At 47.3% G+C, this 27,073-nt stretch overlaps 1 protein-coding gene across 1 annotated transcript in view; it reads right to left on the bottom strand.

The window, feature by feature from the left end:
- Positions 1-27,073, bottom strand: part of PHF24 (PHD finger protein 24) — a 228,631-nt gene that overhangs the window by 101,477 nt on the left and 100,081 nt on the right. The window contains exon 2 of the mRNA XM_030191879.1: positions 14,348-14,747. Within this exon, the coding sequence (XP_030047739.1) occupies positions 14,348-14,743 (396 nt within the window). The 5' untranslated portion in view covers positions 14,744-14,747. The remainder of the gene's footprint in view (positions 1-14,347; positions 14,748-27,073) is intronic.

The following is a 27,073-nucleotide window of genomic DNA, read 5'->3' as shown; positions in this document are numbered from 1 at the left end:
TGTTCCAAAAGCAGTTCAGCAATATTTGTACATAATGTAGTACTGTAATCAGCATAGAAATCCAAAACCAATCCCCCCCCCCCCCCCCACTTTCAAAGATGAGATAGAACTGCACGATTTAATATGTCAAAATGCAATCTAAGAATGTAATAAGCTAATCACACTCTTGCCCCAATCAAAAACTACCCAAAATGCTCCAGTTGCCATTTTCCGTACCTGGCTGTTTCTTACTAACGGGGAAGGGGGATGGGATTCTTATTTTCTACCTGGGTCAATGGAGGGTTAAGTGACTTAGCAAAGGAAACAGAAGAACAGAATCCCCCGCAATCAAACAGACGGATCAACCACAGCGAAGGAGAGAACAAATATAAAGCTAAATAATATAGAAATTGTATTGAAACATTCAATAACTCTAACGCATCCAATGACTCGACATGAGTCATGTTTCAGCTGCAATGGCCTTCCTCAGGAGTTTAGAAAATTAACAATAATAAATACAAGCCTTACTTAACATGACATAGTTACAGTACAAATAAATGCATTTAGCAGTGGCATAGCTATGTGGGGCCACGGGGGGCCTGGGCCCCACAAATTTGCTCTGGGCCCCTGGTTTGGCTGGCGGGGGTCCCCAACCCCCGCCAGCTGAAGCCTTCGTCCAGCGTTGATCTCCAGCGCCAAATTGAGCATGCTCAGTTTCACTAAAAGGAGCGTGCCAGACGTGAGGGGAAGAGAGAGCAGGGCAGGCGATTTGGTGGTGCCGGAGACCAGCGCTGGACAAAGGCTTCAGCTGGCAGGGTTTGGGGACACCCCCCCCCCCCCCACTCCCCGCCAGCCAAGGTATTTGTGTTTTTAAACCCAGATATGCTAACCGCTGTTATAAAGAGTTCCAAAGCTTAACTATTTCCTCCTTTATTGAGTGTCCTCTAGTCTTAGTACTTGTTGAAAGAATAAACAATCGATACCACTCAGGATTTTGTAGACCTCTATCAAATTCCCCCTCAGTCGTCCTTTTTCCAAGATGAAGAGCCCTAACCTCTTTAGCCTTTCCTTATATGAGAGGAGTTCCATCCCCTTAATCATTTTGGTTGCCCTTCTTTGAAACTTTTCTAATTGCACCACATCTTTTTGAGACGCAGCGACCAGAAGTCTGTTTGTTTGTAAACAGAGACAGGAATAACATTTCAGATCTTGGCCTTTTCCCAGTACTCACTCTGCTGCTCCCCAGTATCTCTCCACACTCGTCCTTCCCTACACCCCTTCCCGTGCACTCCGCTCCATGGATAAATCCTTCTTATCTGTTCCCTTCTCCACTACTGCCAACTCCAGACTTCGCGCCTTCTGTCTCGCTGCACCCTACGCCTGGAATAAACTTCCTGAGCCCCTACGTCTTGCCCCATCCTTGGCCACCTTTAAATCTAGACTGAAAGCCCACCTCTTTAACATTGCTTTTGACTCGTAACCACTTGTAACCACTCGCCTCCACCTACCCTCCTCTCCTCCTTCCTGTACACATTAATTGATTTGATTTGCTTACTTTATTTTTTGTCTATTAGATTGTAAGCTCTTTGAGCAGGGACTGTCTTTCTTCTATGTTTGTGCAGCGCCGCGTACGCCTTGTAGCGCTATAGAAATGCTAAATAGTAATAGTAGTAGTAGTAGATCTTGCGAGACTGATCAGCAAAAGAACTATCACGTGTACTTTTATATCGCGCATTTTTAACAGAAGGAAAACCGAGTCTTAAAAAAAGAACAAACTGGCAGTCTGTTCGCGCTTTCCAAAAATACTAGGACTAGGGGGCATGCGATGAAACTACAGTGTAGTAAATGTAAAACAAATCGGAGAAAATTGTTCTTCACCCAACGCGTAATTAAACTCTGGAATTCGTTGCTGGAGAACGTGGTGAAGGCAGTTAGCTTGGCAGAATTTAAAAAGGGGCTACTACTACTACTTAACCTTTCTAGAGCGCTACTAGGGTTATGCAGCGCTGTACAGTTTAACAATGAAGGGCAGTCCCTGCTCAAAGGAGCTTACAATCTAAAGGACGAAATGTCAAGTTGGGGCAGTGTAGAATACCTGAATAAAGGTATGGTGGTTAGGTGGTTAGACGGTTTCCTAAAGGACAAGTCCATAAACCACTACTAAATGGACTTGGGAACAATCCACAATTCCAGGAATAACATGTATAGAATGCTTGTACGTTTGGGAAGCTTGCCAGGTGCCCTTGGCCTGGATTGGCCGCTGTCGTGGACAGGATGCTGGGCTCGATGGACCCTTGGTCTTTTCCCAGTGTGGCATTACTTATGGACTTATGTCTACTGGAAGGAGAAGTTAATAACTGACTGTGAGAAAGTGGACAATTGCCTGTGGAAATCTTGTAAACTAAACAAGCTACTATAAAATCCACCCTCGCTTGCACTGGTAAACAATGAAGATCTCTCAAAATAGGTGAGTCGTGATCATAATTCATACAACCAAATATTAGTCTAGCTGCAGTGTTCTGCAGTAATTGTAATGTATTCAATAACTGTTGATGTATACCGACATACAGAGCACTGCAATAATCAATCTGTGAGAGAATTATTATCTGTACTATCACATGAAACTGTTCTGGAAAAAAGAAGGAATGCGCTAACCGCAGCTGACATAATTTAAAGAAAATTCTTCTGCATAGAGAGCTTATCAGATTTTTTTTATATTCAACTGTGTATCAAGCAGTGGCGTTCCTAGGGGGGCTGACACCCGGGGCGGATCGCCGATGCGCCCCGCCCCCCGGGTGCAGCGCCCCCCCCCCCCCCCCCGGAACAGCACGGCGCCCCCCCGGACGAAAGAACCCCCGATCCGCCGGCGAAAGACCCCCCCCGGGCGCACACTGCTGGGGGGGGGGGTGCCGTGCGCCTGCCGGCTCTTCATTTTCATGCTCCCTCTGCCCCGGAACGGGAAGTAACCTGTTCCGGGGCAAAGGGAGCATGAAAACGAAGAACCGACAGGCGTGCGGCACCCCCCCCAGCGGCGTGCACCCGGGGCGGACCGCCCCCACTGCCCCCCCTTGGTACGCCACTGGTATCAAGTACTATTCCTAATACCCTAATACTCTGGAATTTGTTGCCAGAGAATGTGGTAAAGGCGGTTAGCTTAACAGGGTTTAAAAAAAGGTTTGGACGGCTTCCTAAAGGAAAAGTCCATAGACCATTATTAAAATGACTTGGGGAAAATCCACTGATTATTTCTGGGATAAGCAACATAAAATGTATTTTGGGATCTTGCCAGGTATTTGTGACCTGGAATGGCCCCTGCTGGAAACAGGACGCAGGGCTTGATGGACCTTTGGTCTGTCCCAGTGTGGCAATACTTATGTACTTAGGAACTTATGTAGGTTTCAAACTTTAGGTTCTCTCCTGAATTTATAGGAATAGTTGGCATATCCAATAATGTCTCACAAGTACAGTAATTTCGTTTTATCTGTATTAAGCTTTAAGTAGTTTTCAGATGCCCAGCTTCGTGGAAAAAAGAGAGAGGGAAATGTCAGAGATAGATGTATTGAAGGAACTGGAGAAGATAAGAGGAAAGCGGAGAAAGGCCAAATGGACAGCACCCACTGGAAAGAGAGCAGAAGACAGACAGGAAAGCAGAAAAGAGAAATTGGGACCATCATGCTGTGAAAAATAAAATGCCACTGAGCTAGCCTAACCTAATTATAAATACCTCCAATTAACATAGAGTGGAGCTGTATCCTCTAGTTAGAGCACTGGACTGACAACCAAGAACACAAGTTATTTTCCTTCCTCACACTCCACTTCCCTAAATGCCAGGGCCTAAAATATAAAACCTCTTAGGCAACAAGATTCACCCACATATTCACCAAAAACTGGAACTCCCTCCCAAGAAACCTAAAAAACAGGGGCGTAGGCAGACAGCCATTTTGGGTGGGCCCAGAGTTAACCTGGGTGGGCCCTTCCCACCCCCACCCCCACCCCTACACATACATACAATATAGTGTTTTTTTTAATGACCCGGTGTCTGTCCGTTTCTTTCTGACCCCCCTCCTCCGGTCCAACCTCAGAGCTGTTGCCCATTGCAATTCCTATAAGCAACCTGCACTGGTCCTGCAGGCTTCTCTCTACCACATTCCCGTCAAAAAAGCAAGTGACATCACTGAGGACAGGACATGATAGAGAGAACCCTGCAGGGCCAGCACAGGGTGCCTATAGGAATTGCCGCTGGCAGTAGTCTGAGGTAGACTGGGAGGGGAGGTTCCAGAGAGAGATGGGCAGATGCCAGATCACGAGTGGAGAAGAGGGAGAGACAGTAGTAAGGCGCTGCCACTGAAGAGTTTTGGGGGCCTCCTGGCCTGCTGACTGGGTGGGCCTGAGACAAGACTGGGTGGGCCTGTGCCCACCCAGGCCCACCCTTAGCTATGCCACTGCTAAAATAGAAGAACTATTACCTACAAGTCAGAAAACACCTGAAAGCCCACTTCTACAAAACAACCTACCCTCCTGACGATCCCACAACCATGCAACTAATCAGGCAACACCAGTGGCGTAGGAAGAGGGGGCGGTGGGGTGGTCCGCCCCGGGTGCACGCCGCTGGGGGGGTGTCGTCTCCGTTGGTTCCTTGCTCCCTCTGCCCCGGAACAGGTTACTTCCTGTTCCGGGGCAGAGAGAGCAAGGAACCAATGGAGCCGACGCAGCTCCCAGCGACGTGGACTCGGGGGCAGATCGGCACTCCCGCCCGCCCCTCGCTTCTAAACTAAGTAAGATCGCGCTCCGGGGGAGGGTGCGCGCCAGAGGGGGGGTGCCGTGCTGCACCCGGGGGGAGGGGTGCACAGCGGCGACCCACCCCGGGTGTCAGCTGCCCTCGCTACGGCACTGGGCTACACCCTTACAATCATGACCCTCAAAATGATCAAGAAAGGAATGAGCAAAAATGGACCAGACTCAATCACACCGGAAGACCCAGAACACTTGATCCCCCTAAGGAAAACGCGTCTCATCTTTTCCATCTATGCCTGTGAACCTGCCAACAGCTTTCCTCTTTCTATTGTAAGCCACATTGAACCTACTACCGCTAGGAAGGAAAATGTGGAGTACAAATGCAATAAATAAATAAATAACCCAGGGAAGCCTGGTTCAAATCAGTGGCGTAGCCAAGGGTGGGGCTGGGTTGGCCCAGGTCCACCCACTTTGGATTCAGGCCCACCCAGTAGCAACACACCTACGAGGTGGCTAGCAGGGATCCCCAAGCCCCACCAGCCAAAAACTCCCAACAACTGTCCCTCCTGCATACCTTGTAAATAGCAGATCTTCGCCTGCAGCGAGCAGCGACTGACACATACTGCTCACACCGGCCCCACAGCCTTCCCTGTGACGTAGTCCCGCCTATGTGGAAACAGGAAGTTGCACCAGTGGGAAGGCTGTGGGGCCAACATGAGCAGTGTGTATTAGTTGCTGCTCGTTGCCGGTGAAAATCTGCTATTTAAAAGGTATGCAGGGGAGGGGGAGATGTTTGAGAGACCATATGGTATGCAGGCAAGAGAGAGAAGACCAAATCCCTTGTGGGACAGGGCGGAGTTCTTCTGCCCACCCATCTTGGGCCCAGGCCCACCCAAATTTGGGTGTCTGGCTACACCCCTGGTTCAAATACTGCTGCTGTTCCATACAATCTTGGGCAAGTAATCACTTAACCCTCGACTGTCTCAGAGACAACTTAGATTATGATCCCTTCGGAGTCAGGGAAATATCTAGAGTACCTGAATGCAACTCACCTTGAGCTACTACCGAAACAGGTATGTGTTAAAATACAAAGAAATAACTTTCAGTTTACTGTAAAATAACAAATACCATTCACCCAGACAGACTTCAGGATCCAGGCTCTAGAGAACATAACATCATACAAGAATGACTCACTTCAGTAAAAATGTTTTCCTTTCAAAATTAATTATATGCTTAAGAGGGGGGAAAAAATAAGGCATACCCAAGGAAGCAGCTTAAAGATGAAGCATTGAAAACTCCTTTCTAATAGGCTGGAGAAAGGTTCGGAAAGGCATTTATTTTTAATCTTTAAAAAGCCACTTCAAAATCATATTGCTGTGGTTAACACAGAGGAAGCAATTTAGTGCAGTGGATTAGCTAGATGGCTCTTCGGCAGTGAGATACCACACTACACATTTGATTCCACCACATCTATTTCTAATCTTTTCGAGGAACTAGAAATACAGTATGAGAGACCAGGCAGAGAACCAGGGGGATTCTGCAAAACCTCAGGACAATAAACATCTCATGGGAAGGAGACCAGGCAGAGAGCCAGGGGGATTAAACCTCAGAACAATAAACATCTCATGGGAAGGAGATCAGGCAGAGAACCAGGGGGATTCTGCAAAACCTCAGGAAAATAAACATCTCATGGGAAGGAGATCAGGCAGAGAACCAGGGGGATTCTGCAAAACCTCAGGAAAAGGCCGGCCATCTCCTGATTTGTGTCGGAAGATGGCCGCCCTTCTCCTTCGAAAATAAGCAGGATAGACACCTACGAGCCTTAGTTAAAGGGCCCCCCAAATGTCCCATTTTACTGTTTAATATGAAATTACCCTTGATCAATATAACTCAGGTTACCATCCTTCAGTGATGTTATTCCATGCTGAAAATTTGCAGACTCTTTCTTCAGAAAGTTTATATAGCTGTAGCGTGTGTCCCACAAAATTATATTTATTGCCAGGCCATGTCCAGGGCTACGGCACTGAGTATCCGGTTTATTTGAAGCCAGCAAACGCATAGTCGGTTAAGTCAATATTCAGAACCTAAGTGGCTATGGGTTAGCACGTAAAGATAGGACTGCGATTTATTGGTCCCTTTTGTACGGTTCCTCTGGCCAGTTCAGTGCCATATTTTGCCCCAGAATGCTCCCAAAATAGCCGGTTTTTCACTTAGGCGTTTATCGCTAATTTTCAGACGTAATAACCAGTTATGGGACTCTTTTAGTAAAGGGTGCCGAAAAATGGCCTGCGCTGGTGTAGGCGTGTGTATTGGACGCACGCCGGTCCATTTTTCAGCACACCTGAAAATGGACATGCGGCAAAATAAAATTTTTTGCGCATCCATTTTGGGCCTGAGACCTTACCACCACCCATTGACTTAGCGGTAAGGTCTCACGCGTTAACCGAGAAGAAATCATCAGCGCTTGTACACTGCCGATTAACGCCAAGTTAGTGCCACGCAGTAGAAAATAGAAATTATTTTCTGCTGCTTGTTTTGGACGCGTGTGAAAATTAGAATTACTGCCAGGGGCATGCAGCAGCTGGATGATAGTTCTAATTTGACGCATGTTGTACGCACGTAAGGTGCCTATGCGCCTTAGTACACAAGTACATAAGTATTGACACACTGGGAAAGACCAAAGGTCCATCGAGCCCAGCATCCTGTTTCCAACAGTGGCCAATCCAGGTCACAAATACCTGGCAAGATCCCCAAAAAAGTACAAAACATTTTATACTGCTTATCCCAGAAATAGTGAATTTTCCCCAAGTCCATTTTAATAATGGTCCAGGAACTTTTCCTTTAGGAAGCCGTCCAAACCTTTTTTAAACCCCACTAAGCTAACCCCCTTTACCACATTCTCTGGCAACGAATTCCAGAGTTTAATTACACATTGAGTGAAGAAATATTTTCTACGATTCGTTTTAAATTTACTAATTTGTAGCTTCATTGCATTCCCCCTAGTCCTAGTATTTTTGGAAAGAGTAAACAAACGATTCACATCTACCCATTCCAATCCACTCATTATTTTATAGACCTCTATCATATCTCCCCTCAGCCGCCTTTTCTCCAAGTTGAAGAGCCCTAGCCGCTTTAGCCTTTCCTCATAGGGAACTTGTCCCATCCATGTTATCATTTTTGTTGACCTTCTCTGCGCCTTTTCTAATTCTACTATCTTTTTTGAGATACGGCGACCAGAATTGAACACAATATTCGAGGTGTGGTCGCACCATGGAGCGATACAAAGGCATTATAACCTCATTTTTGTTTTCCATTCCTTTCCTAATAATACCTAACATTCTATTTGCTTTCTTAGCCGCAGCAGCACACTGAGCAGAAGGTTTCAATGTATCATCAACGACGACACCTAGATCCCTTTCTTAGTCTGTGACTCCTAACGTGGAAGCTTGCATGACATAGCTATAATTTGGGTTCCTCTTTCCCACATGCATCACTTTGCACTTGCTCACATTAAATGTCATCTGCCATTCTTGGAGTAACAATCGACCGTAACCTCTCACTAGAGACCCAAGCGAAATCCACCATAAAGAAAATGTTTTTCTCAATGTGGAACTCAAAACGAGTGAAACCATTCTTCCCGAGGGAAATATTTTGTAACCTGATACAATCAATGGTACTAAGCCACGCAGACTACTGTAATGGAATCTATGCAGGATGCAAAGATCAAATGATAAAAAAAACTTCAGACCGCCCAAAACACAGCAGCCAGACTTATATTTGGAAAAACACACTTTGACAGCGGCAAACCACTCCGAGAAAAACTGCATTGGCTACCAATCAAAGAACGTATCACTTTCAAAATCTGCACGACTGTTCATAAAATTATTTACGGCGAAGCACCTGGATACATGACAGACCTTATTGACCTGCCAACCAGAAACACCACAAAATCTACACGATCATACCTAAACTACCCACAGCCTTGAAAACCATGGACAATCTAACCAACTTCCGCAAATCTTTGAAGACACATCTCTTCAACAAAGCCGACAAAAAGAACCCTTAATGACTCAATTCACCACCCATCCCACTCAAGTATTAAAATACGCCTCTTAAACCACCCTATCTAACACTTACTTCTCTAATCCCTCATACATCTTCTGATTATTACCGATTGTATCTAAGATCCTGTCATGACTATGTCATAACAACACTCTGTAAGCCACATTGAGCCTGCAAATAGATGGGATAATGTGGGGTACAAATGCAATTAATATTAATAATAAACCTCCACTACCAAAGCAACAAAGGACTCAAATATAAATCCACCTATGCATCCAGCTTTTCCTACTTAAGCGCAAAACTATGGAACGCACTGCCCAAAATAGTAAAAACTATGCCAGACCACCTTAATTTCTGGAAAGCACTAAAAACAGACCTCTTCAAAAGAGCATACCCCACCGACCCAACATAAAATTATATGGACGCCTGCGACACAATGCAACCAAAGAACATAAAGGACATTACCTGACTCTTCCTCTCTCTCTCTAAGTTCCCCCCAATTGTACCTACCATACACGTACCTTATTTACTACAATATCACCTTGTATTCATTCATACCATGTATTTGTTCAGACCGGAATCGGCTAACGCCGTTAACGGTAATATGTAAGCCACATTGAGCCTGCAAAAAGGTGAGAAAATGTGGGATACAAATGCAACAAATAAATAAAAATAAAATAAATAAATTTAGACGCCCAGTCTCCCAGTCTCGTATGGTCCTCTTGTAATTTTTCACGATCCTCCCTCGATTTAACAACTTTGAATAATTTTGTGTCGTCAGCAAATTTAATTACCTCACTAGTTACTCCCATCTCTAGGTCATTTATAAATATGTTAAAAGGCAGAGGTCCCAGCACAGACCCCTGGGGAACCCCACTAACTACCCTTCTCCATTGAGAATACTACTACTACTAATAGCATTTGTATAGCGCTACCAGACGCACGCAGCGCTGAACACTTGACATAGAGACAGTCCCTGCTCAAAGAGCTTACAATCTAGGTAGAACAGATAGACAAGACATAGAACGGGCAAGGGAATTAATGGGTAAAGAGGAGGAGGGCAAATGAGTAGTGGTTAGGAGCCAAAGGCAGTAGCGAAAAGGTGGAAGAGATGGAGCTAGACGTATGGGTTCGGGAAGACGGTTCCAGGCATAAGGTGCTGCGAGACAAAAGGTATCTTTTAACCAGTAAAAGGACCCTTAAGTGGCTCTGAAAATCAGCAGATACTGCCGAACAAGCGATTTAATTGATCAGCGTCCAGTTAAATCATTTTCAATTTTGACCAGAATATAACATCTTAAAGGCTAGCAGGGGGGGGGGGGGGGGGGCAAAGGAAGGGGCGGGGCATATTAGCATATTCATTTGCATATTTGTATATGCAAATTATGCTAATATGGAGGAGGGAAGGAAGGGAGCAAGAGCTGGCTTTTTGGGGGGGAATAACCATAATGAATATGTATAAGGCATTCGTATAAGGAACAGCTGATGAGAAATCCAGGAGCGCCTAACCCATTCCTTTACCGTGTACCTGTGGAGGATTTAAAGACTTTATATCACACTATATGGTGGATTGCTTCATAGACTATCATAAATCGATTTGTTTGTGATATCTTCAGAGTCAAAATATATAAAGTACCCGAGTGGAAAACCGGGACGAGAAATCCAAGAGGAAACTACTAGTAATTTGAAACCTTGGGAGAATGTAATAACTAAGTGTAACATCATTGTTTGTATATTTTAGTAAGATAACTTGGAGTGATTTTAGTCAGGTACTACGAGTGAATGGGGAATGAGTGAGGGAGTAATTATTGTTTTTAAATAGGGTAAGTGCTCAGGGTAAAAGCACATATTTTTTCAATAAAGATATTTGCTATTAAAACAAGCTGGAGTGTTTGTGCAATCAATAACATTGAGTAACTCCAGTAGCTCTAAGATGTCCCTATTTAGTAGTATTATTCCCAAAAAAGCCAGCTCTTTCTCCCTTCCTTCTTTCCTCCTTACCCAGCACTCCCTCTTCCTCTCCACTAGTATTTCCCCACCCCCTTTCCCATACCACAGATGCACATTTCCAAAAGCTGACACATTCCAATTAAATTCTGAATAAAATACTTTTTTCTACCTTTTGTTGTCTGATCATTTCGTTTTTCACCACTTCCACCTCATCAGCAATGATTTCAGCACTCCTATGATGCACTGCCATGGGTATCTCAGCACCACGTTTGTAGACTCTCCACTAATGAAGAAACCGCCGACTCCCTGTCTCCACTGACAGCCATCGCCTCACTCGGTACAAAAAAACCTCTATTCCCGCTCCACCTCGCGCTCCCTCACCGACCGTCAACAACACACGCGGGAGTCCCTGGACACAGCGGGCAACGCGTAAAAGCAGCAAGCAAGCAGCCAGGCTCGACTTCCTGAATCCTGCCCTCTCTGCATCCCGCCCTCCTCTGATGTCATTTCCTTTCAGGCGGGCGGGACGCTGAGAGGGCAGGATTCAGGAAGTCAAGCCTGGCTGCTTGCTTGCTGCTTTTACGCGTCGCCCGCCCGTTCGCCGCTGCGGGAAAGTAGATTAAGTCGTCTTCGTCATTTGGGAGGGCACTGCCCCCCCTCGCCCCCCCAGTCTACGCCCATGGCAGCTACAGTGTAAAATAAATACATGCCTGAACCAGCAACCGGTGTGATTTTCTCCAAGGCTGGGGTAGCACTGTCTCACCTGGAGTTTCTGTAATAGTTGCATTCTTGTTACCAAATGACCCAACAAGATTACAGAGCAGCAGAAAACAGATTCTTCAAACTCTATCTCACTAAGAACACTGTAGGCTACGATTTTATGGGATTTCTTCAAACAGAAGGTAAAATTCATGTGCAAGTTTTACAACTCAATCACAATCTCAGCTAGGGAGCATCATTACCAGGAAGGGACATGAAGTGACTACAGTCTGACCCCCATCTCAAAACAATCTGCTAGACCCTTCTAGAGTATTGAACAGTCGGCAGGGCTTTTCGACTTTCTCCCATTTGCTTCTGTTTGTCTTCTGAGTGAGTTACATTCACATTTAAGTACATAAGTATTGCCACACTAGGACAGACCAAAGGTCCATCAAGCCCAGCATCCTGTTTCCAACAGTGGCCAATCCAGGTCACAAATACCTGGCAAGATCCCAAAAAGTTCAATACATTTTATGCTGCTTATCCCAGAAATAAGCAGTGGATTTCCCCCCCAAGTCATTTTAATAATGGTCTATGGACTTTTCCTTTAGGAAGCCATACAGACCCTTTTTAAACCCCGCTAAGCTAACCGACTTTACGACATTCTCTGGCAATGAATGCCAGAGTTTAATTGCACGTTGAGTGAAGAAACATTTTCTCCGATTTGTATTAAATTTACTACTTTGTAGCTTCATCGCATGCCCCCTAGCCTTTAACAGTATGACAATGTCAATAAATCTATGTAAGCCACATTGAGCCTGCAAATAGGTGGGGGAATGTGGGATACAAATGCAATAAATAAATAAACAGTAGAACACATGATATTTTCTGGTGTTTTGTTAGAATCTTTCCATTGTGGTGCTGATGGTCTGACTCTCTAGAAAGCAAGCAGACTGTGGGGGGGGGGGGGGGGGGGGGGGGGGGGGGAGGGGGGGGGGGGTGGAGAGGGAGGGGAAGAGAGATGTTATATTCATTCACTGACGGTAAGAATTGTCTTTATGTATGAAAGTAATGGATTCTCAGCTTCCCTGCACCCATGGGAACACTGGGTTGGCCCAGGGCCCAGGGCTGCAGAATTCACTTACTTTCTACCTTCACTTCTCCGTCAGCTAAAGAAAAAATGAGCACGGGAGCATTTCTCAGTCTATAACAGGGCCCAGGATCCAGAAGTTTTGCAGTTATTACTATCCAAGCTACGAAAGCTAACCAGAATTACTCTCATCTTCTTATCTGCGTCTGAGGATGTTTCAGGCTTCAGGAAAGAAATTCTTCAACCCAATCTATTCTAAAGATAAGTGGTAATCCTACTGGCAGGGTACTGGCAGAGGAGTACTGAGCCCCCCCTCCCCCGATTTCACTAGCCCAGTTAATCTTTTCTCCAGCCCTTCCTTTCTCTCCACCATTTCTCCATATTCATGCAACCTGCAGGAATGAAATTCTTCGGCCCAGCTGTTCTGAAGAAAAAGTAAATGCTGCTCCTATAGGCATGGCAGCAGTGGCGTACCAAGGGGGGACGGTCCGCCCCGGGTGCACGCCGCTGGGGGGTGCCACGGCGCGCGCCTGTGGGCTCCGACTTCGCGAACCTCGCTCGTTCGCTGCAGCTCCCTCTGCCCGGAACAGGTTACTTCCTGTTCCGGGGCAGAGGGAGCTGCAGCGAACGAGCGAAGTTCGCAAAGTCGGAGCCCACAGGCGCACGCCGCGGCACCCCCTCCCCAGCGGCGTGCACCCGGGGGGGGTGTCATTTCACCGGGGAGGGGGGAAGGTGTCATTTCGCAGGCGGGGGGGGGGGGGGGGCGTGCTGCACCCGGGGGAGGCGCATCAGCGATCCGCCCCGGGTGCCATCCACGCTAGGAACACCATTGCATGGCAGGGCAAGGCAGGGACAGAAATTTCAAAGCCCCCTGATTCTACTAGTCAGGTTAATGTTAACATTTCTCCTTCAAGGGTCTTCCCTTCTCTCTCTCTCTCTCTCTCTCTCTCTCTGTTTCTTCAGAGACAGGAATTATCCCATGAAGGTACTCTTCCCTGACTTACTTTTGGAAAAGCATGCAGAGCATGGCTCGTGGAATTCTACCCCATACCTTTGCATATCTATCCGTGTGTTGGTGGAGTTGTGGGGTGTCAGGGCACTTGTGCAGGTGATTTTGGGGGTTGGGTTGAGTGGAGGAGTAGCCTAGTGGTTAATGCAGCAGACTCTAATCCTGTGTGAGTTGCATGTGCTCCAGTCCCTTTTGGGACCCCTCGTTGTTCTTTTTCCCTTCCCCAGTGTGTGACTTGGTTCCAGTTCGGCCGTGACGCCCGCACGTTTGGATTCTGACAAGTGGGTTCCCGTTTGGCCATGAGGCCCGCCTGAGTCGTCTATCTCCCTTTTCTGATGATTCTAGTTGTTTGTCCTGAGTGTGTGGGGCTTTGTGGCCGGGATATTGCTTAGTGCCTGTTTGGTCCACCCAAGGCCTTGGCCAAGGTCCTCCCTAAGCCTCAGCCTGGGCTCAAGGGCTCACGAACAGTTTAACACACCTCAGATTATGCTGGTGATGTCACTGGCAGAATTCAGCTTTCTCTACCTCCACCTGCTGGTAGCAAGGAATAACATCCATTCATGCAGAACGGTGAAGCTGATGCTAAGAAAGGTAGGCATTAACATGTGTAAATAAATAGGTTTATTCATTTGTTCGGAATCGAGTTCTAATGGCTTTATGAGCCCTGGAGAAAGCTGAATTCTTTTTTGACTTCAGTACCTTTTCCTTGACCACTATAACCAATATTCAGAGATGCTAATGTTCTTGAGCATTGGAGAGCACATGGGCCCTTCAGAGATCTAATCTGAAGGAGCAGTTCTAAAAAGGAGACTTGTTCTAATTACCTGCTCTGTTTTTTCCAGACTAATCTCCAGCGGATCATCATCATGGAGACCTCGGATGGGTCTGAGAAAGGCTGGTGGTGTGAATCTATTAGCACGTTCAAACTCCTCAGGCTCTACCCCTCGTCCATCCCGTAACCTTTCCCAGGCAGCTCGATTAATGCTGTTGTCCCGTGTGTGGGACTGGGAGGATCCAGCAGCAGCTTCTTTCCCTCGCTCCTCCTCTTCTTCCTCTAGCACTTGCTCTGCCGCCTCCACCTTGCTACCACTGCGGGAGGAAGTCTCTGCTTTCCGCTTGCTCGGCGGTCGATCTTTCAGCCCATCTTTGAAGGCTGACACAGCCAAGCTGACTTTTTGCACCTGCTCCACCGTCTGCCGCTTGGACATCAGCACCCCCATGGCTCTGTGGACCAAGAGAACACAGGATGTTATACTGCAAGTTCTTTCCAACAACTTTGTATTACTTTAACCAGTTAGACCTCATTGTGTTTAATCTTCTATAGTTCTCGTGAATTATTTTGCACTCAGGGGCCCTTTTACAAAATGGGCTTACCGTATGCCAATCTGGAGCTACTGCTGGCCCAACACAGGCGCTGGTGGTAGTTCCAGCCCCAGCGTGCCAGTTTTTTTTTTTTTTACATTTGTACCCCGCGCTTTCCCACTCATGGCAGGCTCAATGCGGCAGGCAATGGAGGGTTAAGTAACTTGCCCAGAGTCACAAGGAGCTGCCTGTGCCGGGAATCGAACTCAGTTCCTCAGTTCCCCAGGACTTGCTAGGGAAAATGGGTCCCTATTTTTTAGCACAACAGTTACCCGGTGGCAACCTTGTAGAGCAAGATATCTTGGGACAGTTTTGCAATGTATTTGTAGTTCCAAGGTATTTTGGACTCAGGCTGTAGTAGATATAAACACACGGCCCAACAAGCTGATATATTAACCAATATGCACAGTGCGAAGATACAGTGGAGTGGAGGAGTAGCATAATAGTGCAGTGGGCTTTGATCCTGGCAACCTGGGTTCAATTCCCACTGTAGTAGGGTTACCATATTTTGTCCCCCAAAAAGAAGGACATGTGCCGCGCCCCCTTTCACACCCGCCCCCCTTCACATCCCTCCCCGTCACCCCCCTCCCCTTACCTTACTACTGCCCTGGTGGTCTAGTGACCTCTTCAGGGCAGGAAAGAGCCCCCTCTTTCCTGCCCGGAACGCTGCCCTGCATGCATCCTTCCTCTTCGTGATCTCGACGCCGATTCAAAATGGCCGTCGAGAGTTGAAGTCTCGCGAGATCACTTCAACTCTCGGCGGCCATTTTGAATCGGTGCCGAGATCATTAACAGGAAGGAAGCATGCAGGGCAGCGCTCCGGGCAGGAAAGGCTGGGCTCTTTCCTGCCCTGAAGGCGGAAGAGGTCACTAGACCACCAGGGCAGTAGTAAGTAAGGGGAGGGGAGGCTAGCAATCTGCCCACCAGCCTGCCCGTTTGTCCAGAAATCTGGACAAACGGGCAGGTTGGCAAAACCTGCCTGGTTGCCCAGACATGTCCTCAAAAAGAGGACATGTCCTGGTAAATATGGACATATGGTAATCCTACACTGTAGATCCTTGTGACCTTGGGCAAGTCACTTAACCCTCCATGGCCCCAGGTAGAAAAAAACTTAAAATTGTGAGCCCCCTAGGGACAGAGAAAAGCACCCGTATATAATGTGTACAGCACTGCGTACCTCTAGTAGCACTATAGAAATGATCAGTTGTTGTAATGTAAGATACAGCAACCCAAACTACCACTGGCCTAATGCAGTTAGTTCCAGCGCAAGCACACACCGTTTCTGGCACACTGGAAAATATTTTTGGAATTTTTATACCCAGCGGTAATCGCTGCCCGATTACCGCCGGGTTACTGTGGGAGCCCTTACCGCCTCCTCAGTGGGTGACGGTAAGGGCTCCCTGTCGCATGGCCATGCAGTATGAGTAATCTTACCTCATGGCCACATTTTTTTAGGGGGGGGGCTTTTCGCCTGCTGTGGTAAAAAGGGCCCCAGCACGCAGGAAAAATGGCCTCCGTCACCACCACAGAGCGATTTTTACTGCAGCTTGGTAAAAGGAGCTCTAAATTAGGTGCTAGCAATCAATTATTGGAGTTAAAAAGCACTTATTTGGCAGTCAGTCAGTTATCTACGGATCTGCCCTATGCCCTATTCCTTAACATGCTCACCTACATTTGTGGAGGAGTAGCCTAGTGGTTAGTGCAGTGGACTTTGATTCTGGGGAACTGAGTTCAATTCCCACTGCAGCTCCTTGTGACTCTGGGCAACTCACTTAACCCTCCAGTGCCCCTGGTACAAAATAAGCACCTGAATATATGTAAACCGCTTTGAATGTAGTTGCAAAAACCTCAGAAAGGCAGTATATCAAGTCCCATTTCCCTTTCTCTTATGACATCACAATATCTGAGCCAAGTATCGGGCAATCAAGCCATTGTGACATCACTGATGAGGTTGGCTCTTATTGGTGGAATGAGTGGAGGAGTAGCCTAGTGGTTAGTGCAGTGGACTTTGATCCTGGGGAACTGAGTTTGATTCCCACTGCAGCTCCTTGTGACTGTGAGCAAGTCACTTAACCCTCCATTGCCCCTGGTACAAAATAAGTCCCTGAATATACGTAAACCGCTTTGAATGTAGTTGCAAAAATCTCAGAAAGGCAGTATATCAAGTCCAATTTCCCTTTCCCTTCATAGCATTCAACTCTAAAGGAGGTGTGGACATGGGAGGGCCAGGGTTGTTCGCAGAAATTAGGCGCCATGTCCTAGAATACCTGCATTTGCAAGCCTAACTGCCGTTAGTTGGGCGTTGAGTATTTACCCCAGCCTTTGGCAGGTGCCAGTATTTACACCCCAAGTTAGGTGCCAAAGGAATCAGTGCCCAAAAAAAGCGCTACTCATATGCTTAGGCAGCGCGGTGGTTTATAGAATAGCGCTTACCACCGGGAATCGCACCTAACTTTAGGCATGGCCATTTCCAGCACTCAAACGTGCTGCAAACGTACGCACCTAAACTGAGTGCGCATCTCCGTTATTCTATAACAACACGCGTAAATGCTAGGAATGCCCCCATTCCGCCCATCAGCCTCCCATTTCCACTCCCGCTTTTTTTTTAATCGCGCATAAAATCCTATGAAATCTAATTAGTGTCAATAATTGCATGTTAAAAAGTCATTATTTAAATTGTGCACGAGCCCCAATTTTTGGTGAGTTTTATAGAGTTAGGAGAAGAAGTGTGCTAAGCTAGTATTCTGTAAAGAATGCTCCATGCAAAGTGCCCTGTATAGAAAACTAGCTTAGCATGGATCATCCTGGAGCCTAACTTTTGTTGCCACTTATTGAATCTAGGCCATATTGACCTGGAATGTCTTGTAGATCTTATAGCAACACTAGGAAAACAGGCCCATTTCAGGAGCAAATGAAACGGGCGCTAGCAAGGTTTTCCTCCCCAACCCCCCCTCCTTCTCCCTCCCTCCCTCCCCCCCTACCTACCGACCCCTTCGTCGCCGCCTTCTCTCTCCCTACCTACCTAGAGACCCCTTTTTCATTCTTACGGCATTGCTCCGCATTCCGCACTTCTTGGACGCACCGAATGCCATTGCTCTGCCCTCGACGTCATGACGTTTGACGCGAGGGCGGGGCCCCTAGCCTGGGCGATTTCGGTGGCTTCACCACCATGGTCTTACGAACCGTTCGGGAAGGAAGTGACAGTGACGTCACTGTCCTCAGAACATTGAGGGTGAGTTTTATTATATAGGATTGTATATTAGATCTAGAGACACCACTGTAGCTCTTCTATATTAGTTCCATACTTTCCATGAGTACTACAAGTGGGGGTGTACTCACATAACCTAAGGTGGACTAGTAAGTCAAACAACAAATCAAAACCTTCAGTGTGGCATAAAATCAAACTCAGAACAAATAGAGAGGGTAAAACAGCATACACAGAAAGTATACAGACAAAAAAAAGCAACACTGGGACTTCAAGACTGAGACAACAGGAGTCTTTTATTAACAGGTGACCCGACAGGTTACTTTCTGTTCCGGGGCAGAGAGAGCAGGGAACCAGCGGGGCCGACGCAGCTCCGAGCGACGTGCACTCGGGGCGGATCGGCCCTCCCGCAGGTAAGAATGCGCTCCGGGGGGGGGGGGTTCACTCCGGAGGTGGGGGGCGCAGCGAAGGGGGGGCACGCTGTGCTGCACCCAGGGGGGGTGCGCAGCGGCGACCCGCCCCGGGTGTAATTAGCCCTCGCTACGGCACTGGACAAGGCTGTTACAGGAGTCTTATCTCAACATCGCGGCTGTAATTTTCTACAGACACCGTTTACTTTTGAAGAATCTTTTCATCTCTCGAGGCACTGAACTGATATATTTTATATACTGCACAATCAAATCCTGACCCTTGAGGCAGGCATTGTTTAACGCCGAAACAGTAAAGGACTCCTGTTGTCTCAGTCTTGAAGGCCCAGTGTTGCTTTTTTTGTCTATATAAAATAAAACTCATAATCAAGTGAATAATATGTAAAAATGGTGTATTCATAAAACACAAAGGGGTCGTTTTACTAAGATACGCTAATGATTAGCGCACGCTAAATGATAAGACGCCCATAGGAATATAATGGGCAGAGATTGGGCGGCAGCACCGGTGGTTGGGAGGCGGGGCTAGTACTGGGCAGACTTCTATGGTCTGTGCCCTGAAAATGGTAGATACAAATCAAGGTCAGGTATACATATAAAGTAGCACATATGAGTTTATCTTGGGCAGACTGGATGGACCGTACAGGTCTTTTTATGCCGTCACCTACTATGTTACTTTCAGGCTTATATTCGAAAGAGAAGGGCGCCCATCTTTCGACACAAATCGGGAGATGGGCATCCTTCTCTCAGGGTCGCCCAAATCGGCATAATCAAAAGACGATTTTGGGCGTCCCCAACTGCTTCCCGTCGTGGGGACGACCAAAGTTCCCGGGGGGGGGGGGGGGGGGCATGTCAGAGGCGTAGCGAAGGCGGGACTGGGGTGTGCCTAACAGATGGGTGTCCTCAGCCGATAATGGAAAAAAGAAGGGCGTCCCTGACGAGCACTTGGGCGACTTTACTTGGTCCATTTTTTCTTATGACCAAGCCTCAAAAAGGTGCGAGAACTGACCAGATGACCACCAGAGGGAATCGGGGATGACCTCCCCTGATTCCCCCAGTGGTGACTAACCCCCTCCCACCCTGAAAAACACAACTTTAAAAACTTTTTTTGCCAGCCTGAAATGTCTTACTCAGGTCCATCGCAGCAGTATGCAGGTCCCTGGGAGGGGAGGTCTGCGTGTGTCAGTGGAGGCATAGCGAAGGCGTGGACATCCTTCTTTCAAACATTTTGGATGTCCTGAACTGCCCCCCCACAGGGACACCAAATTTCAAGGGTGTGGAGTAGAGTGGAGAAATGGCCTAGTGGTTAGAGCATTGGTCTGACAATCTAGAGGTGGCCAGTTCAAATCCCACTGCTGCTACTTGTGATCCAAAATCCAAATAAATAAAGGGGGTGTCAGAGGCATAGCAGGCATGGACGTCCCTCTCACAGAAACATCCACATTTTGGACGTCCTCACTCATGGAGGCATAGCGAAGGACGTCCTTCACCCATACTCTAAAAAAAAGAGGTCCCTGACAAGCACTTGGACATTTTCACATGGACTTGTGTTTTTCTAAGGTTGTAGATGGCAATTTATTTAAGATTGTAGACAGCTATTATACACGCAGCTTGTCTTTGGCATGCGCAGAGCAGCCATGCATAACGCCTGGCTGCTCTGCACTGGCTTCCCCTCCTTAGGAAGGAAATCATGTGCAAATGAGCTAACAGGGAGCAGCTCATTTGCATGTGATTTCCTTCATGCATGTCTGTTCCTTTCCGAATCGCTAAGGGATCGGTAAGGAAAGGGCTTTTTCCGTTCAGTTAGTGCATCAGTTAGTCCACTGCAGTGCCCCCTAGGGTGCCCGGTTGGTGTCCTGGCATGTCAGGGGGACCAGTGCACTACGAATGCTGGCTCCTTCCATGACCAAATGAGTATGGCTGAAAACCGGGGACGACCATCTCTAAGGTCAACCATCTCAACATTTAGGTCTTAGGTCGACCATCTCTAAGGTCGACCTAAAATGTTGAGATTTGGGTGTCCCCGACCGTATTATCGAAACGAAAGATGGCTGCCCATCTTGTTTCGATAATACGGGTTTCCCCGCCCCTTCGCGGGGATGTCCTGCGAGGACGCCCTCAGGAAAACTTGGGCGCCCCATTCGATTATGCCCCTCCACGTATCTTAACATTAGCACGCCTTAGTAAAAGGACCCAAAAGCACAGTTTTAATAGACTGAGGGTTCCTTTTACTAAGGTGCGCCGCAAAATGGCCTGTGCTGGTCTAGACACATGTATTGGACACGCATAGGTCCATTTTTCAGGTCACCTGCTAAAAAGGTCTTTTTTGGCTGAAAATGGACGTATGGCAAAATGAAAATTTGCACGTGTCCATTTTGGGCCTGAGACCTTACCGCCACCCATTGAGTTAGCAGTAAGGTCTCAACTGCTAACTGGGCAGTAGTTGTCAGCGCGCGTACAATGCCGATTACCGCCTGGTTAGTGTTGCACGCCAGAAAAATTTCCAGCGCGCGTAGCGGATGCGCGTAAAAAATGAAATTACCGCCCGGGACACGCAGTAGCCGGGCAGTAGTTCAAAACTGATGCGCAAAGGACGTTCCTATATGCCTGCGTGGCTTAGTAAAAGGGCCTGTGAATCATAAACATGCCTTCTTGACAAGTATAATCACTGTACCTATCCGATTGCTGCAGAGAGATCTGAAACGGGTAACGCGACTTTTTAGTCGTTTTTGTTGGGCGGGGAAAAAGCCAAAATTAAGTCAGGAAATGTTAGTTGGGAGCTTGAAACAGGGTGGTATAGGTTTCTCAGATTTGTTCTTTTATAATCAAGCCTGATTATTGCGTCATCTGGGGGGACTGGATTAAATCGACTCAATATTATACACCCACAAATTTCGAGCAAGCCTTTTTTGCTCCATACGATGTAATGGCGCTTATGCATCTGCCTCGTAGCATGGTGCCCCCCAGACTTAAAAACAGCATTTTGTTACAGCCGCTTTGTGAGGTTTGGCAGTGGTGGGTGCGACAACTAGGGGGATAACCACATATCACGGACTTATTACCGATAGTAGGAAATGTAGCGTTTCAAGCAGGGATGGACAATCCGATTTTTGGTGCCTGGGGGAAGCAGGGAATTGCGCGTTTGGAACATTTGCTGCGGGATACTGGGGAGTTGCAGCCATTTGAAGCAATACAGGACAAGGTGGGAGTAGCCTGGGGTTTGCATATATGCAGGTCACACACTATATGAAGTCCTTGCATCAGGCCTCTTTGAGGGGTCGATTGGGTGACTGGGTCCGAGGTTTTTTTGAAGGGATGGTAACTGCTAGACATTCGATCTCTGATTTGTATGGGGCTCTGGTTGGATGTAGGCCTCAGAGAAGATATGAGGGTCTTAAGCATAAATGGGAACAGGATCTGGGGTCCTCATTGGCTTCATGGAATGTGGAGGCTACTTTGAAAGGCATTCGACTGTTAGTAACGGATGAATGGTTGAGAGAATGCGGGTACATAATAGTTCTTCGGGGTTACATGTCTAAAGCGCAGTTGGCTCATGTGTTGGGACCAGTTAGTTCTGCCTGTTCTAAGTGTGTGTGTGGGGGGGTCCTAGCTCCTTCTACCACGCATTGTGGCAATGCCCAAAGGTGGGAGCATTTTGGCAGCGGGTCCAAGGGTTTCTGATCAGGCTAGGGAATAAAATTGAGGGCACGGAGGGACAGTTTTTGCTAGACCAACCAAGGGCTTTTGCCTCTTTGTGTACTCCTGCAACTATGCTATGCAGAAAGCTGAGTTTGGTAGCTCAAAAGTCTATAATGCAATATTGGACCTCTTCGGATGTGCCCGCCTACTGGCATTGGCGTAATCAGGTGCACCTTTTAGCTTCTTGGGAGGCTAGAGACTCAAAATTATCGCCTAAACGTAGAAAACAATTTCTCCAGATATGGATGCCTTATCTTCAAGTTCTTAGCCCAAGGGGACAGAGTTTGCTTATTAATGCTCCTTGATTTTAGTTGAGGAGTAGGTGGGGGTGGGGGGGGGGGTGCACGTCCTCCATGCCCAGTCGCTAGATACTTTTTCTAGTGTAAAAATGGTAGTTGTATAGACTGTGGGTTGCCAAGATGTACTGGGTTACTGGTCCTGATGTATTTCCTTGAATCATCACGGATAGCAACAGGACGGTTCCCGAGACTATGGAAATTGAGTGGGAGGGGGGTTGGGTTGGAGGGGTAAGGAGGGGGGGTGGGGAATGGCAATTTACAAGCTGTATGATTCATGCATGGCATCTTCTTGATTGTATGTTGGATATATTGAGTAAGCTGTGTTGTTTAACTTTGAGTTATCAATAAAGTTAATTTAAAAGTGAAAAAAAAATCAAAAATATTCTTCTGCATATGTTCAGTTTCCAAAACTTATTTTAGTACTTACACACGTTCATGGGTTAGTTCTATAACTGGAAAGCATATACAGCCAAGCCATACCCAAATGCAGAAAAAAGGTGAAACAGAGAAAAATGAAGGCCGATAAAGACCATATGGCTTATCCGGTCTGCTCATCCATGCCATCTACTGTCCTTTAGAGATCCTACATGCGTCTTCTAAGCTCTCTTGAATTCATCTCCACCACTTCCACCAGGAAGCCATTCTGGGAGGAGCCTAGTGGTTAGTGCAGCGGACCTTGAGCCTGGCACCCTGGGTTCGATTTCCACTGCAGCTCCTTGTGACCATGGGCAAGTCACTTAACCCTCCATTGCCCCAGGTACAAATAAGTACCTGTATATACTATGTAAACCGCTTTGAACGTAGTTGCTAAAACCACAGAAAGGCAGTATTTCAAGTCACATTTCCCTATTTGAGATTCTACATGGAATGTTGCTACTATTTCAGATTCTTTTGAGATTCTACATGGAATGTTGCTACTGCTACTATTTGAGATTCTACGTGGAATGTTGCTACTATTTCAGATTCTTTTGAGATTCTACATGGAATGTTGCTACTGCTACTATTTGAGATTCTACGTGGAATGTTGCTACTATTTCAGATTCTTTTGAGATTCTACATGGAATGTTGCTACAATTTGAGATTCTACGTGGAATGTTGCTACTATTTCAGGTTCTATTGAAATTCTACATGGAATGTTGCTACTATTTCAGATTCTTTTGAGATTCTACATGGAATGTTGCTACTATTTGAGATTCCACGTGGAATGTTGCTACTATTTCAGATTCTTTTGAGACTCTACATGGAATGTTGATACTATTTGAGATTCTAGGTGGAATGTTGCTAGTGGAGGAATAGCCTAGTGGTTAGTGCAGCGGACTTTGATCCTGGGGAACTGGGTTTGATTCCCACTGCAGCCCCTTGTGACTCTGGGCAAGTCACTTACCTCTCCATTGCCCCAGGTACAAAAGCTTAGATTGTGAGCCCTCTAGAAACAGAGAAAGTACCTGCATTATAATGTGTACAGCACTGTGTACATCTAGTAGCACTATAGGAATGGTTACTAGTAGCATTAGTAGTAAATGCACCACCCTTTCCATAAAGAAGTATTTCCTCGGCTTACTTCTGAGTCTATCAATGCCCAGAGGAAGAATAAAGAGAGCCAATTCTCATGCAAGGGAGGCATTGGCAGCCTTTATGAATTTGCATTTGGTCCCGATATGTGTTATCTGTGTAAAAAAAAACGGGAGAATAAACCTGAGATCTCTAAGGTTGCCTTGTAAGTTTGTTCTGTCTCTGAGACAGTAAATCTTTCCCAGACAGAGATCTCAGGCAGGAGAATGCTAAGGGGGGGGGGGGGGGGGGGGGGGGGGGGGAACAAGGTAATAAATCTTGTTTCACTGACGCTTTCTTTGCTGTGTTTAAAGGCTGTGTTTCTGTGAAATGCTAGTGTTAATTTGAAGGAGAAAGTGATCATTTTGTGTGCTTCGGGCATGTTACAACCTCTGGTAGGCAAGTGTGTTTCACGGTTTAAAAATCAATGCTGGCTCTAATGACCTGCTGAGAAAATAAATCTAGTGTGAAATCATCTGTTTTTCTAACTGCACTAACCTCTGGAGGGTAATACATTCATTTCTGAGAGGTGACACTTGTTATCATTACAATCAGTCTGTGTTATATTTAAATGTTTGGTATTAGTAATACAGATGTGAATTCCAGCTGATGGCAGAGCCGGTGGTGGGAGGCGGGGCAAGTGGTTGGGAGGCGGGGCAAGTGGTTGGGAGGCGGGGCTAGTACTGGGCAGACTTCTACGGTCTGTGTCCTGAAAATGGCAGATACAAATCAAAGTCAGGTATACACATAAAGCAGCACATATGAGTTTATCTTGTTGGGCAGACTGGATGGACCGTACAGGTCTTTCTCTGCTGTCATCATCTACTATGACGTGAGTATATTAGCATAACATACATGCATGTGTGTATATGTACGTGATGACTTGAGTTCCACAGTATTATAATGGAAGTATGTATTCAATATGTATATTCAAAACGAATCTGCTTGTTAAATAATGCGTTATATGGAAATGACGGAATACCACGTTTGAGGGCTCTTTAATAAAGGCACGCTGAAAAATGGTCTGCGGTAGTGTAGATGCGTGTTTTGGATGCACGCAGAATCATTTTCAGGGCACCTGTAAAAAAATGCCTTTTTAAAATGTTTGCCGTAAATGGAAGTGCGGCAAAATGAAAATTGCTGCGCGTCCATTTGGGGTTTGAGACCTTACCGCCAGCCATTGACCTAGCGGTAAGCGGGCGGTAACGGTCTACTTGCGTAAAATACCGATAACCGCCCTTGCGCCAGAATATAAAAATATTTTCCGGCCTGCGTCAAAAATGAAATGGCTGCGAGGGCCACACGGTAGCTGGGCGGTAACTCAAAATTGACGCGTGTTGGGTGCGCATAGGTGCCTACGCAGCTTTAGTAAAGGGGTCCCTTGAAGTCTGAAAGAAAGAGAGATTTTGTTCTCTCTTTATATAACACTAGTAAAAAGGGCCCGTTTCTGTCAGAAATGAAACGAGTGCTAGCAAGGTTTTCCTCGGAGTGTATGTTTGAGAAAGAGTGTATGTGAGAGATGGAGAGTGAGTGAGTGTGTGCCCCCTCCCCCTCCCTCCTCTCTCCCTTTATGGTTTGAGGCCCCCCTTCCACCCCCACCTCTCTGGTCTCAGGACCCCCCTGACCCCCTCCCTCCAGCCACCCATGTCCAGCGACCCTCATCTCTCCCTGCCCCCCACCCCCGCAGCCACCCATGTCCAGCGACCCTCCTCCCCCCTGCCCCCCCTGCAGCCACCCGTGACAAGCGACCCTCCTCTCCCCTGCCCACCCCCGCAGCCACCCATGTCCAGCGACCCTCCTCCCCCCTGCCCCCCCTGCAGCCACCCGTGTCCAGCGACCCTCCTCCCCCTGCCCCCCCTGCAGCCACCCGTGTCCAGCGACCCTCCTCTCCCCTGCCCCCCCTCCAGCCACCCATGTCCAGCGACCCTCCTCTCTCCCTGCCCCCCCCCCGCAGCCACCCATGTCCAGCGACCCTCCTCCCCCCCTGCCCCCCCTGCAGCCACCCGTGTCCAGCGACTCTCCACTCCCCTGCCCCCCTCCAGCCACCCGTGTCCAGCGACCCTCCTCTCCCCTGCCCCCCCTGCAGCCCCCCGTGTCCAGCGACCCTCCACTCCCCTGCCCCCCCTCCAGCCACCCATGTCCAACGACCCTGCTCTCTCACCTGCCCCTCCTTCATCCACCCAGGTTGCGTAACCAATTCTTCGGGGCCGGCAGGAAAGATCCCTGGTCCTGCCTGCCCGCTGCTAGCGCTGATGCTCCCCCGCTGCCGGATCGCTGTTCAAAATGGCCGCCGAGACTCCCAATGGCGGACTCGCGAGACTTCTGCTGGAGTCTGGGAGGCCGCCCTTGTAAATCTAAATAAATAAATAAGTATTTGAGATTCCACATAGAATGTTGTTACTATTTCAGATTCTAGGTGGAGTAGTGGTTAGTGTACTGGTCTTGCAATCCAGAGGTGGCAGGTTCAAATCCCACTGCTGCTCCTTGTGATCTTGGGCAAGTCACTTAACCCTCCATTGCCTCAGGTACAAACTTAGATTGTGAGCCCTCCTGGGACAGAGCAATATCCAGAGTACCTGAATGTTAACTCACCTTGAGCTACTACTGAAAAAGGTGTAAACAAAATCCAAATAAATTATTTGAGATTCTGTTGCTACTATTTGAGATTCTATATGGAATGTTGATATTATCTGTGATTCTACATGGAATGTTGGTCTACATGGAATGTTGCTACTATTTCAGATTCTACATGGAATGCTGCTATAGTGGAGGAGTGGCCTAGTGGTTAGAGCACTGGTCTTGCAATCCAGGGAATCCAGAGGTGGCCAGTTGAAATCCCACTGCTGCTCCTTGTGATCTTGGGTAAGTCACTTAACCCTCCATTGCCTCAGGTACAAACTTAGATTGTGAGCCCTCCCAAGGGCAGAGAACTATCCAGTGTACATGAACGTAACTTGAGCTACTACTGAAAAAGGTGTGAGCAAAATCTAAATAAATGAATGAAGTCCC

The sequence above is a fragment of the Microcaecilia unicolor genome, chromosome 2, assembly GCF_901765095.1.
Source record: "Microcaecilia unicolor chromosome 2, aMicUni1.1, whole genome shotgun sequence".
Classification (NCBI taxonomy): Eukaryota; Metazoa; Chordata; class Amphibia; order Gymnophiona; family Siphonopidae; genus Microcaecilia; species Microcaecilia unicolor.
The sequence above is the reverse complement of the archived record's forward strand: the minus strand, read 5'-3'. Positions and strand labels throughout refer to the sequence as shown.